This window comes from Colossoma macropomum, unplaced genomic scaffold (assembly GCF_904425465.1).
Source record: "Colossoma macropomum unplaced genomic scaffold, Colossoma_macropomum, whole genome shotgun sequence".
NCBI classification, from domain to species: Eukaryota; Metazoa; Chordata; class Actinopteri; order Characiformes; family Serrasalmidae; genus Colossoma; species Colossoma macropomum.
Window position 1 is genome coordinate 17,843,640 of NW_023494810.1, and position 14,622 is coordinate 17,858,261.

The 14,622-nt window shown below is 37.6% G+C and overlaps 1 protein-coding gene across 2 annotated transcripts; it reads right to left on the reverse strand.

The window, feature by feature from the left end:
- Window positions 1-649: 649 nt before the first annotated feature.
- Window positions 650-12,205, reverse strand: si:dkey-183j2.10 (probable glutamate receptor). 2 transcript variants are annotated; one of them, XM_036559857.1, is made up of 10 exons: window positions 12,138-12,205; window positions 11,829-11,910; window positions 8,371-8,402; window positions 8,057-8,236; window positions 7,684-7,910; window positions 6,359-6,456; window positions 5,138-5,355; window positions 4,338-4,557; window positions 2,214-2,455; window positions 650-2,022 (listed from the first exon to the last, which is right to left on the reverse strand). In XM_036559857.1, the coding sequence occupies exons 1-10, from the start codon at window positions 12,138-12,140 to the stop codon at window positions 1,999-2,001; spliced, it is 1,326 nt and encodes a 441-aa protein (XP_036415750.1). In that variant the 5' UTR covers window positions 12,141-12,205; the 3' UTR covers window positions 650-1,998. The 2 variants fall into 2 exon arrangements, with proteins under 2 accessions (XP_036415750.1, XP_036415749.1); XM_036559856.1 differs by having other exon boundaries at window positions 650-2,020; window positions 2,211-2,455.
- Window positions 12,206-14,622: the final 2,417 nt, after the last annotated feature.

The window sequence follows — 14,622 nt, forward strand, 5'->3', positions numbered from 1 at the left end:
TTGGTTGTAAATGTGATAATATTGCAAATAGATGGAAAAATGTCTGACATGATTTATTTTGCTTTGGTCTGTAATGCATTTTGAAGCAAGACTCTACAATTAAATGCTGGTTCATTACCACATTTAGAGTATTTCAAATATATACCATAACCTCACTGAAGTGAGTATAGAAATGAAAACTAAAATTTATTACGTGGATAATATTATGTCCATATTATGGTGAAGCTATATATATATATATATATATATATATATATATATATATATAGAGAGAGAGAGAGAGAGAGAGAGAGAGAGAGAGCTATAGATATAAAAATATATGCATAAATTGTGTATAAAGAAAGTGTGTATATATGTGTTTCAGATCACTCAACTTTGTAGAAGTACATACATGAAGCAAAGAAATGGATAAGTAATCCTGCAAAAACTGACTGACTGCACCAAATGCCTGAGGAGAAGCTAACTCTCTCATTAAGCATAACCTTTAGACAACAACATCTTGTTTACATTAAAATCCTGACCTGCTGCAGCTACCAATGTAATCCAAGGGACAGCTGCTTGCAATTACGCATGTAATCGATCTGCTTTAGTGTTGAGACTGCTGAGTGGAAGCTGTAGTGCTGTAATAGAGTACACGCAACCACAGTAGTTTTACACTTTTGGTTAATTTATGTTTATTAATTCATTAATAACAATGTGCCAGAACTTCTGCCTCTTTCTTGCTGTAAGAAGTGATGCTTTTTCCTCCCCATTTTTTACGCTATGTGATGCAAAAGTGCAAGTATTTTCAGATGATGAGTTTGAATGTATTGTTTCAGCTAAAGCATGCATGTACTAACAAAAGTTCTGTCTGAATTTTGTTCTTGATTCTGTTGAAGACATTTGAGTAATCTTTTAGCTTTATGTAGCCACTTTTGATAAAAATCCAAACTTGTGTAAAATGATTTGAATATTCATTCTGTTGCTGAAATGCATTATATTTGTCCTTACAAAAATGCCTAAAGATAGCTTAGCACAAGATTAGAGAAAAAAGATTTTACTTAATTGTAGTCAGTCTTGAATATAACCCCACCTCTCACAGATTCTGATTAGCATCCCTTCACGCACTATAATTTGCTTAAGAAAGGCATAAAAAGTGAATATACTATACAAATTAAACTATATAGTGTTAACATCATTCTATGTCAGAAAGTTAAAGGGACACTCTGGCCCAAATGAAACATCTATCCATCCCTACATCTGTTGTAAACATGCTTACTTGCATCCTGTAGCAGTGATGCAGTAGTCTCTACAGAGAAAAAAAACTCCTTCTGATGTAGTGTCTTTACAGTGCAAGCAACATTTCAAAAACAGCCTTGGGTGGATTGTTGAAGGTTGGCATTTTGAATTTCTTATTCTGCAAGTGCAAAAGGAAGGCAGATTGCTAACGTTACTGCTATACTGCCATATACCTTCAAAACATCATTACAGAGGAGAGAATGGATTATTCAAAAGACAAAAAAGACTTACAAATTTGAAAAGACTGTCAGATTTGTGCTGAATAAACATAGAATCAAAGATTTCTTTTGGTTTTGTTCAACAGCTGAAGAAAGAGATACCTGTGGACCAGTGGCTAGGCTAGCAGTGAGGTTTAGTTGAGTAGAGAACATAGATGAATGAAAACAGGAAAACAATGTTAAATTGTGAAAATCAGTGACGTTTAGGAATATAATGCTGCACTACGTAATACTGCATAACACACACACACTTCAGTTTTAGGCCGGAATGCCCCTTTAAGCTTTTACAAGTATAAAATATCCATTTTCTATTATTAATTAAGGTTTGAACATTGAACTACACATGTAATAATGCACATGTTTCCCAATAGAAGCAATGGGAGAGATGTCAAGTTGTAATTACTGAAGTTAATAACAAATAACCTTCAAGCTTTGCTTTTGTCTGAGGTTTCCTGGTCTCTTTTTGTGTTGTTGGTTCTCAAACGCTGACTCAGCTCCTGGGTCAGAACAGAGCAGCAGGATTTCTGCATGGAGCAAAAAGGCAAGGGAATCTGTATTAGAAATCACAATCTTTAAAGGACTACATCTTACTTTAATCTTTAAAGGGCCCATATCATGGAAAACAAGAAAGTCTGTTTTAATGAAAAAATATTACTACTATATCCAATGTCCTGGATGACTGGAATGCTTTAGAGATAGTTTGGAACTGCTTGCCTTTTGCTCCTGGGCACTGCTGCGGGATTTGGAAGTGAGCTCCAGCAGAGCCAGCAGCACTCCGATTCCTAGGCCCACAGCCAGCACTAGGAAGATTCCCTTCATGCCATGGGCCCTTAATGATGATGCTTTAGCACTATGAGCCATGCAGCTGCTGGCCCACCATTTACTACGCAGATAGGCCAGCTCCCCAGCCTCACTCAGCTGCAGGATGGCCACACTCAGGTTCTTCAACAAAGGGGACCCTGCAGGCATTCACATACATCTTCTCTGATAACACATCAAACAGAAGCCATCTAAGTCATTTATATGCCACTCATTTAAAAGGGACAACCTGGGTAAAAAAATCATTTTTCCCTTACCCCAAATGTAGTTGTTCATCAAAGACGTTTGTGTCTGAAGTTCACTTCCTTTGCTACATGGTTAATGTAGGAAAGGAATAGTGAAAGCTTATATCTCACCAATTAGCATCATGTAAACTGCATGTCTACTGCATGTCTAATTCATCAAATACTTGCCTCAAACCGCATTGAGTTGTTAAGTAATCTCAAATAGTCTTGCTAATATAGTTCCTGACATGGTATGACACATTGCTATCTATAAAAATGGACAAATGTGTTACCTTGAAGTCAATTTTTGGTCTGTGTTTTGTCCATTTTTATATATGCATAATGCTAATTATTGGGTATAAGCTTCCATTACTAGATTAGCCTCAGAGCTCCAGCGCAAAACTGAATAACAAAAAAAAAATTCCAACTATTTCTATAATGCAGGAATTTTACACTCACCAATCACTTTATTAGAAACACTGTACTAATACTGGGTAGGGCCTCCTTTCGCTCTCAAAACAGACTCAATTCTTTGTGACACGGATTTCAGAAGATGTTGGAAACATTCCTTTGAGATTCTGGTGGATATTGACATGACTGCATCAATTTCTGTAGATTTTAGGTCTACTTTCATGCTGCAAATCTTCCATTCTACCACATCTCAAAGGTGTTCTGTTGGACTCTTTGAACTCATTGACGTTTTTAAGAAACCACTTTGAGATTACTTTTGCTTCATGACATGGTGCATTATCAAGCTGAAAAAAAAAAAAAACATTAGAAAATGGGTAAATTGTGGCAATGAAGGGTTGCACATGGTCAGCAACAATACTCAAACAGACTGTGGGATTCAAGCAAAGACTGATTGGTATTAGCAGGCCCAAAGTGTGCCAAGAAAACACTACCCACACCTTTACACCACCTTCACCAGCCTGGACTGTTGACACAAGGCAGGTTGGGTCCATGGATTCATGCTGTTGGTGCCAAATTCTGACCCTACCATCTGTGTGCCTCAGAAGAAATTGAGATTCATTAGACCAGGCTATGTTTTTCTGGTCTTCAACTGTCCAGTTTTGGGGACCGTGTACCCACTGCAGCCTTAGCTTTTTGTCCTTGGTTGTCAAAAGTGGAACCTAATGTTATCTTCTGCTGTTGTATTCTTTCTGCCTCAAGGTTTAATGTATTGTGCATTCTGATGTTTTTCTGCTCACCACAATTGTACAGAGTGGTTTTCTGAGTTATTGTAACATTTCTGTCAACTCGTACCAGTCTAATTATTCTCCATTGACCACTCTCATCAGCAAGGAATTTCTATCCGCACAACTCCCGCTCACTTGATGTTTTTCCCTTATTGCACCATTCAGAGTAAACTCCAGAGACTCTTGTGTGTGAAAATTGCAGGAGATCAGCAGTGATATAAATACTTAAACTAGCCCAACAATCATACCACAGTCAAAATCACTGAGATCACACTTTTTCCCCTTTCCATTTCCCCAGCAGCTTCAAGTAATGTTCACAACAACCATGCTGTATCTGCATGATTTTACACATTGCACTGCTCCCACACAATTGGCTTATTAGATAATTGCATAAACAAGTAGGTGTACAGGTATTCCTAATAAAGTGCTCAGTGAGTGTACATCTTGATTTGTTTTATGTAAGTATGTATTAAAGACTTAGAAATGTAGAAATGCGACCTTTAGTGATATTTTTTATAGATATTGTGTATGCTGCTTGTTCTAAACCAAATTTAAACTAAGAATCTATTGCACAGTGTTGATGAAAATCTCTGTTGACTTACCCAGAGGGGTTACAATGCTGTAGCCTCTCATACCAATCACCTCATGGGCTCGAACCAGCTCACAGTAGTGCGCCACAGCAAGGTCGAGGGACACGGACTCCCCAATAAAGGCAAAGTTTCCCTCCCTCGCCCTCTGAACACCCTCATCCATTGATGACACAAAACTCTTCCTTCTCTCCATGTGCTCATAGATGCGGCGGTAAGAAGGATTATTCGAATTCTGCTCCCAAAAAAGTCCAACAACAAAACAGGCTGAAACACCTTTAAAATGTAAGTGAATAAAGCACTCCTGGAGCTGATTCATTTTACCAATAGATGTTGTGTAGTGCAATGTAATGTGTTAGATTTGATTGGCTGATAGTTTGGAATAAAGTATTAGGATTTCCCCAAATTCCTAAGGCCTGGATTGAAATGTCATAGCCTGAGTGTTCACAATAGTGTTATGTCATAGGTGCTACACTCAATAGCAACACCACATGTCTGTGTCTACTAGCAGGGTTTGTTATTCCATTAGTGAGGTGGATTTGAACAGGACTTCTGTTATTGAGGCAGCTCCAGGTTTGGCCAATCACAGAGGGCCATCCACTTCTCAGTTATTGTTGGACTTTTAAAACTACAAACTGCAGATTCATTCTGCATTAAAATCACACATCTTGTCACTAATCACTTATAGTATATTATCATATATCACTTATAGTAGTATTATAGTAAGTCCTCAGGTGTAACTAATCCAGCTCCAATATGAATTAAGGCTCAGTGAGAGGTTCATCCAGCTTGTACTCAACAGAGAGTAAACAAACCTTAAAGAACGCGAGTGTAGAGGAGCCTGCCAGTGTTCCGTATTCAATAACATCCTGATTGGCCAGGTCCTCAAAGCTCTTTATCATGCGGTGGGAGGAGTCTGAGCTTTGGTTGGAGCTCAGGCTGGAAAAGTAGCATGCCAGCAGCACCACAGCAAAGAGCCACCAGGTACAGCTGACCACACGACCTGACGGAGATTTGGGGTGGGGGCCTGCCCCTGCAGTGACGACATGGTGACAGACATTAACAAAAAAAAATAGTTGGAAAAAAAACATGCACATCAGATTGTATTTCTTCAATAATTGAACACAGTCTTAATTCTCTTAGCAATTGTTAGAGCAAGTATCTTATAATCATTATTTAATAAACATATAGGACACCAATTATCAATATAAAGTCTATCTTTGTTTGGTTTAGGAGGTTGAGTGATTAACCCTTGTGTTAAAGGAGCTGGTAAACATTCTTCTTCCATATTTTCTGTAAATACCTCCATTAGGAACAGTGTAATTAGTGGTTGTAAGTGTCTACTCCTGCATGTGTTGTGACCTCTTGCATTAACCCTGCTTGTTAGCTGCATTAGCCTTGTAGCTTCAATGCTAAACCAAAGAAGGAAATTTCAAACACCAAACACATTGACAGATTGACTGCATTTGATGTAAGAGGGGAACCACGTAAATCGGTTCATTTGCTAAACCATTGTAGTATGTTGATGTTTTTATTTCAGTGTTCAATAACACTTGGTAATCATGCATTTTGGCACATACTTCAAAATAAGATAATATAAAAGTCTTGCTTAACTGTATGTCAACTATATGTTGATTATAAGTCTTAGGCATCTAAGCAACTTGTTTAAAACCACTAATCTCAGCAGTAAGTGTTTTTCTGCCTGTTAGAAGAACACAGGTTTGGTTCCAGATTTCTCCTCAACAACGCTCATTTGTTAAAATCCACCACCAGTGCACCTGATTTAATTTAACAAAGGATTAATCAGCCAAACTAGGTACTGGATGATAACTAAAAATAATACTAGGCTGACACAAGAGGTATTTGTATTTTTTCTAATATTAGTGTTCTCTTTGCAAATAATCACATACTGCCCAATTAAATAGCTTTCTAAATGTTAGTTTCTGGGGTGTGTAAGTTTTGTGCAAGACTGTATATAATGTAGTATAAATATTTAAAAGGATTTGAGAGGTGTGAGGTAAACTGCTGTTGCTGACCTTGCAGGCTGAGTGCACCAGCGGTGTACCACAAGCTGTGCAGGAGTGTGAAGTTGTTGTGTTCATTCTCTGGCTGATTCCATTCACTAGGACTCAGTCTGAACACACAAAAAACAGACTATCAGAAGTCTGGACCAGTGGGTTTCAACTCCCATCCTGAGGATCCACGCTCTGCAGTTTCAGGTATTCTCTGCCACAAACATACCTGATCCAGCTCATGAAGTGCTCGATAATCAGTTGATGAGCTGGATCAGGTGTGTTGGGGCTTTTCCTTGTTTGTTATACATGTATGGTCATATGCAAAAGTGTGGGCGCTGGTCGAATGATATTTTGTTGATTTTCTAAGTGAATACAACATATCCTCTACAGAGAAGACACTTTGTAATGCACAGTTACTGTTTACATGTTTGCATAATTTAACGTATATTTTATGTTTTATTTTATCCTATTGTGTCAAACGTAGCAAAGAAATAGAAAGTGTATGCTAAAATTTGCAGGAAAAATCTGTTTTTTAGTAGAGATGTGTTAACTTCACTAAGAAAATCAACAAAACATGTAATTTGTCAAGGGGTGTTCAAACTTCTGCATACAACTGTAGAATTGTACAGTTTTTCCAATTAAAAAAAGACATTTTCTTACACTTTGATGTTTCCTCTGTTGGTTTGCAATAACATTTTAAAGATTAGGCAGGTTTATTTAGAGGAAACAATATCAAACACATATAAATATCTGTAACATTTTTTGTGACAGTGTTACCACTGCATTCAACCCTTTCAACAAAACCATTTCAGAGATTTTTCTTACATAAAGGTCTTATATCTCACCTTTAGCTTTCCATTTGTTTCATCAAAAACATTAAACACCATGATCTATCCCTCCTTAAACAGACTGTTTGTGTTTTGTGCCTTTAAGACAGATATATGTAAATGACCTATTTTGATTTTCTCCTTGTATTGCGTATCATTGAGAAAGCAGTTCTGACTGAAACACTGTTTATAACTTCATTTGAGTGGGTGGGGCTACACTGCTGCAGGCCGAATAAGTGGATGTAAGTAAATGCATTGGTTATTGTGACATCACAAAATTCTAAATGGGCCATTTTTTTCAGCTTAGTTTAGCTTTGACTGGGGAGCGAATGAAACTTTAACACAGCCTTTACATACTGAATAAATAGCCTTTAAAATTTCTGTCCATGATATGGGCCCTTTAAATGAAAAAGGACATGAAATTCAAATACTACTCCTCAAGCTTCGGATAGACAGTGTACTTTTATTGTAATGGTTGGAAGGGTTTAATTCTTGGTATGAACAGACAGATGTCCCCACCTTGCTACGATGCAGATGCAGGCCGCAGTCAGGATGTAAGCAATGAGAATACCAAACCATGTCTCTCCAGAGAATGGGCTGAGGAAGTCAAAAAAGCCAGAATCCTGTGAGACGATGTCCCGCCGCAGGAGGATGCTGATGCCTGTCTGCATGTACGGTTTGGTCATTCCCACAGCCTTTTCTCTGGCTGCAGTCAGGGTGAGAGGAGCTACAGCAAGGTCAGCTTCCTGGAGACCACAGATAAATTAAAAAACATACAAATAACTGCACTATTATCATCACTTTATTCCCACAAACAAAAGCGTAAATTGCTCATCAAAAGTTTGGGGACACCTTGCTTCCTTTAGAATCCTTTGAGCCTAATCTCACTCACCCCTCTCACCACCTCTCCGATCATTCCATTCCAGCTTCCACTGTCATCCAACCTGCCATAGGCACCGTCCTTCACCAGATGAACTTTATACTTGAAGCCCAGTTTCTTTGCTAACTCAGACAGCAGGTCCATGCAATAGCCCTCTAACTGGGAGCCCTTTGCCATGGTGTATGGATCTTGCTAAATGTTGAAACATGATCATTAATGGGGAGAGAATGTTTACAGCACATCATATATACCAGTTAATTCACTGAAGAGCATAAATGAAGATGTGTTCACAAAACTGTTCTTTGTGACTGCTTACAACTGCTCACCTTTATGGTGGTTACTATCAGCTCTGACTTTGCTGGAGTAAAAAAAACAAACAAATAGAAAAACAGACAGACAGACATAACAGAGAAAATCCATATTAACATTGGTGCAGTAATAATTAAGTGATTTCCATGAAATACAGTCTTGCCTCCAGGGTCAGTGTGGTGAAAGCAGGATACGTGTAGTGGTTTTATGATTATTTTATTGTTTATTTTTTGGTAATCATCTCATCATTGATAATTATTTTTGTTGTTTTTCTTCACACTGATAAATTTTATTTAAGTTATTGAAGTTACCTGACCGGAGTGTAGTATGGGCTAGACTTTTTATTTTTACTGATTATTCATTTTCAACTTTGGTCAGTATAACTTCAAAATGTTACCCCTTTGTCACAGCAAAAAGAAAAAACAGAGAACAGAAGAAGAAAAAACAGAGATAAGTCTATGTTCCAAATGACTTTCTTTATTATGTTAACACTAATGTTGGCCATGGCCGTTTTTTTTATTTATTATTTATTTATTTATTTATTTTTTATTATAAGACACAGATACTGTGAGCCAGCTAAGTAGATGTGTGCTGCATTTGAATGTCCATGTATGTCTTAGGGCTACCCAACCCAAGGTGTTTCACATTAATACACTTATTTAGCCTGCAAATAAACATGTATATTGTTTAAAAAAACTTTACAAATTAGTTTTTTTTTTTGTTTAATGTAAATAAATCCGAATGTGCCATAAAAATTCTCAATCTAAAGAGAAGTTTTGTTTTGTTGTGACTTTAGAGTGAAAGATGAGCCCTCTCAGCCAAAATCTCAGGGATTCCTCTATTGATCTGCCAGTTTAGCTCTGCTGCTATTTCTGGCTCCATCCCATTACTTCCTGCTCCACAATCACAAATAGCTCTCTGGCTCAAAATAGGCTCAGCCAGCACAGGGCCTTTTTGTGCCTCAGCCATATAAAGTCCCATCTTAAAGTCACTTAGAGATAGTGAGGGGCGAAAAAGAGGGATGAGCTGATGCCCTTTTAGGCTGTGTAGGTTTCCGGAGCCAATGGCTTTTGGTGACTTCCTGTGGCCTCTGCGACATGCTGAATTGCTTCAAAACAGGGATTTATTTACCCCGGCTGGACTGTGACTAATTCTGTTGCTGTTGATATTGAACAGATCATAAAAGCGGGATGGTGAGAGTAGCAGGGCAGTCAAAGACCATCAAAAGCCCAGAATTTGGCTCGTCTGAGAGATCCTGACATGCATCAGCTCCTCCTATTGAAAAATATGATAGACAGCAGTGCGGTCACTGCTTGGCCAGCCTTTAAAACACTGGCCCTCTTGTTCAAGGCCTTTTGAATTGATTTATAACCATTTGTTTTTTAGTGAAAGTGGCAGCTGGCTGGCTTCCTCTCTGTCAGAAGTGTGCCAAGCAGGATGCAGTCTCCAGCTTTGAAGCTCTGCCCAGCTGACAGTTTCAGCCATTAATAAATGACAAGCCTGTGAAACTTCAGCATCTCCAACAGGGATGACAAGATGGACTGGCAGAGAAACGCTCGTAACCACCGTTACTGGAATTATCTAGATACGCCTGAAAATGGACTACAAATTTATACAGTCAGTCCAAAAGTATTTGAACAGTGACACAATTTTTGTAATTTTGCCTCTGTACACCACCACAATGGATTTGAAATGTAGCAATCAAGATGTGATTGAAGTGTAGACTTTCAGTGTTAATTCAAGGTGTTTAACCAAACTATCATTAACTGTTTAGGAATTACAGCCATTTTTTCATAGTCCCTCTATTTTCGCAGGCTCAAAGGTATTTGGACAGACTAACTTAATTATAAAAACAAGGACTATTTAATCACTGCCTGAATCTGGAAACCATGGACATCACCAAATGGAGTTTTCTCCGCTGAATGCCTTGCCAGGCCTTTACTGCAGGACTACCTTCAGTTGCTGCTTTTTTGGGGGTCTTTTTGCCTTCAGTTTTGTCTTCAGCAAGTGAAAGCATGCTCAATTGGGTTCAGGTCAGGTGTCTGACTCAGCTGTTTAAGAACATTCCATTTCTTTGCCTTAAGAAGGTTTTGGGTTGCTTTCATGATGTTTTGGCTCATTATTCATCTGTACTGTGAAATACCGTCCTCTCAGTTTTGCAGCTTTTGACTGAATCCTGCTACTTCTATCAGCAGTCACATCATCAATAAACACCAGTGACACAGTTCCATTGGCAGCCATACATGCCCATGCCATAACACTGCCTCCACCATCTTTGGCAGATGATGTGGTATGCTTAAGATCATGAGCCCTTCCTTTTTTTCTCTATACTCATGCTCATCATTCTGGTACTAGTTCATCTTGGTTTCATCTGTCCAAAGAATCTTGTTCCAGAACTCGGCAGGCTTTTTTAGATGTTTTTATCAAACTCTAATCTGGCCTTTCTGTTCTTGAGTGTTACCTGTGGTTTAGAATGTCATTGAATTGACTAGATGTTATAAAGCGTTTTTCTTCACCATGGAAAGAATTCTGCGATCATTCACTTTAGTTGTCTTCCATGGTCTTTCAGGCCTTTTTGTGTTGCTGAGCTTGTCAGTGCATTCCTTCTTTTTAAGAATGTACCAAACTGTTGGTTTGCCCACTTCTAGAGTTTCTGCTGTCTCTCTGATAAGTTTGTTTTGTTTTTTCAGCCTAATGATGGCCCCCTTTACTTGCATCAACACCTATTTGGACCGCATATCAAGAGTTCTCATGAACAGAGACCAAAGGCATATTCAATTCTTAGAATCAACTCCACACATTTTATCTCCCAAATTTGTCATGAAATAACAAGGACACATGCCACATCTGGCCATGAAACTTCTTATCAGTCAACGGTCCAATTACTTTTGAGCCTGTGAAAATAGATGGACTAGGTAAAAATGGCAGTAATTCCTAAACAATTCATGCTGTATTTTTGTTAAATCCCTTAAATCAAAGCTGAAACTCACACTTCAATAACATCTTGATTGGTTCAATTCAAATCCATTGTGGTGGTGTACAGAGGAAAAATTACGAAAATTGTGTCATACTTCTGGACCTGACTGTATTTTGTTTAGGCTACTTTATAGATGATGACTACGATTACTACTACTACTGCTACTGCTAATAATAATAATAATAATAATAATAATAATAACAATGATAAAAATAACAAAAATGCATTTCATAACACCTTCTCCAAAAACTCAAAGCTTCATGTATTATATAATAGCTCCTTTAAATAGCCTCTTCTTCCAACAACTCAAGGCTAGGACTAGCAAGCACTACAAATGCCTGTCTTTGTGCAAACTGCTGACAAAAGGAATCGCATTTTTAGATATTAAGAGTCCTGCACTATTGCAAAAAATGGCCTAGAACTGTATTACATGGCAAAATAAAACATAAACATGATTATTACACCTACAGAACATTTTAATTCAGGTAAATTTGTTACCTGCAGTGCAGGAGTGTGTCAGCAGCAGGACTGTGGTGGACACAGTGAAGGCTAGCACTGTCCACATGCTGTTAAAAATCACCTAAAGACCAAAAAAGATTATTCATGATTATTTTATTAAGTATTGTAATTCGTAGTTATAATAATAATTTAGTACTGAACAATGACCAAGGTTTTGAGATCTGTCAGTGCTTGCTCCACTGGAGAAAAACATCATAAGATACAGGAAGTTCAGAAACAAGGCAAATGCAGGCTATGACTGAACAGAAAGGTAGCAACAGAAAATCTCACAGCACTTCACACACTTACCATAGCGACTGGAGGGTTACTCCACACTGGGTGAGTCTCAAAATGGGAAGACTCAGAGAGAGCTGGACACCACCATAAAGAATAAGAGATTAATGAGGCCTTTAGAAAGCCAATGAGTTTAGAGGGGTGGAGTAAATCAAATACAGTGAGAATGGAGCAGAGGAAAATTCTAGATCCCAGACAAGCCCTTGGAATTCTGAAACTTTGTAAAAGGACTTTATACAAAATGGTCAATTCAGGCAGTTCTGAAGCGCAAGTGGATCTGAGCATGTATTGAGATATTACACCTAAATGCAAAGCTGCATTAGCTTATCAGATAAATATTTCACTAAAAGGTTTACTTATAGCCTATCTACTCAATAAACTAGGCCTAAAGCAACTTAAAAAAGTAAGTGCTGTCTTAAATTTTCAAGTGAATTAATCTTCTGTACTAAGTTGAGGTTGAATTGTTAAGATATAATTACAAATTTTAAGACACCACAATTTCTAACTTTTTAGGTTTACTTTTTTAAGGGAAGATTTGCACCTGGTAGCCTTGCTGGAAAATAATACAGTCAACTACATAATTATTGCTACCCCTGGTTAAGATGGATAAAACAAGTTTTGAAATATCTTTGCGGTTGATTAGTACAAAATTCTAACCTTTAATTGAAGTAAATTCAGTCTAAGAAAAGAAAAACCTTTTAAAAATATGTATTTTTTAGCACAGTTATTGGCACCCCACCATTTAGTTCTTTGTGCGACCTCCCTTTGCCAATATAACAGCAATGAGTCTTCTCCTACAATGCTTAATGACATTGGAGATCAAGGAATCTAAGACCCCTCCTCACTATAGAATCTCTTCAGATCTGCCAAGATCCTAGGTCCTCTCATTTGGAGTCTTTTGTTGAGCTCACTCAACAGGTTTTAGGGGTCTAGGGGCTTCATGAAAATGTCTTAAGAAAGAAAATCTTCTTAAATGTGTTTTTTCTTGACTTCATTATTAAGAAAAAAGTTATTTTTTTTATATCTTTTTTTCAAACAACTTCTTAAGAATTCTCTTTTTTGTATGAACTCTTTTCTTAAGAATAATATGTTCCTAAATGTTTTCTTAACCTTATGATAGCCTCACACTTGTCTGAGGCCGTAAGAGTTGAAAAGGTAAGCATCTAAATTTATATATGGACGCTGTCACTGCTACTGCTGACCTTGCTCATCTCTCGCTGTCTGCCATCACCCCACAATTATTGTATTTTTCAAGGAGAATTTTTTTCCTGTTAGCTATTTCTTCCACCATCACCTCTAGTTCTTATTTGCTAAATTTTTTAAACGTTTGGTTTGACGTTGTTCCTATTTTGCTCCTCTGAGTGGATTCAACTAAATAACGAAAATAACAGTTAATACAAATTCAAAGTGTATCTTGCATCGTTTATGGGAAGCTGTAAAATGCAACATGGGCTACAAAAGCAAACAATAAAGTTTTCTTAAGAAAATCTTAGGGAAATAATTTCAATTATCTTAAGAGAACATTTGAGAACTTCTTAAGGTTTGTTTTTGTGAATTGCATTTAAAAGCAGTCTTATGAACTTCTTAGTGTTTGTCTTAAGAACCTTTGCAAGTTTTTTCTTAAGAAAGCTTTTGTGAATCCAGCCCTAAGTCTGGAGACTTGGAGACCATGTCAAAAGGTTGATTCTGTGGTCATTGAACCATTTTTCATGTGCATTTTTGACAAATGTTTTGGATCGTATTTCTGCTCAAAGATCCAACCAGAGGCAGAGGCAGATCAATTTTTGGTTCAAATCTTATGGTACTTTATCCACAATGCCACGTATCCCAATAAGATTCCCAAGGCCTTAGGGGGAACAATAGCCCCAAAACATCACAGATCTACCACCATACTTAACAGCGGAGGTTAGGTGAGTTTGTGTACAAACATCCTTCTCACCTTTAGTGTTTGTTGCCAGAAAGCTCTATTTTTGTGTCATCTGATCACAGAACCCAGGTACTGTCAAAGTTGCAGAAGTGTCTAGTGAAGTCCAGGTGCTTAGATTTATGGTTAAATGAAAAAACCAAAGCTTTCTTCTGTCTTGCCTTCCTAATAGTTTGTTGACATGGAGGTGGCATCTTGTAGTTTTAGAGACTTGGGGACCCAAAAATGCTATAATTTTCTGCAAATCTTGGATTGTAATCCTTGGACAATTTTTGCCTTCCTGACCATCCTCCTAACTAATTGTTGGGCATATAAGTGTGTGTATAAACGTGTACTTTTCCAGACATATTCACAACAGCTCCAGTTGTTTTAAACTTGCCTAAGTGTAGCTCTAACAATGGATATGGGCACTTTTAGGCATGTAGCTATTTTTATAGCCATAGCCTGATCTTTGAAGGTTGACACACTTTTATCTCATTTCATTAGTGTATTCTCTAATTTTCCCTATGTTTATGAATGATCATTGCCCTGTCTAAATCTATATTGCTCTCCGGACTTGCAGGACTTAATGTGTGC

What these genes read in the sequence shown, in the direction of transcription:
- si:dkey-183j2.10 (XM_036559856.1), bottom strand. An exon ending in TCGGAGAGGTGGTGAGAGGG is followed by an intron (nt 7,911 to 8,056) that starts GTGAGTGAGATT and finishes TGTGGTCTCCAG; the next exon opens with GAAGCTGACCTTGCTGTAGC. An exon ending in CAGCATTGTAACCCCTCTGG is followed by an intron (nt 2,456 to 4,337) that starts GTAAGTCAACAG and finishes GAATGCCTGCAG; the next exon opens with GGTCCCCTTTGTTGAAGAAC.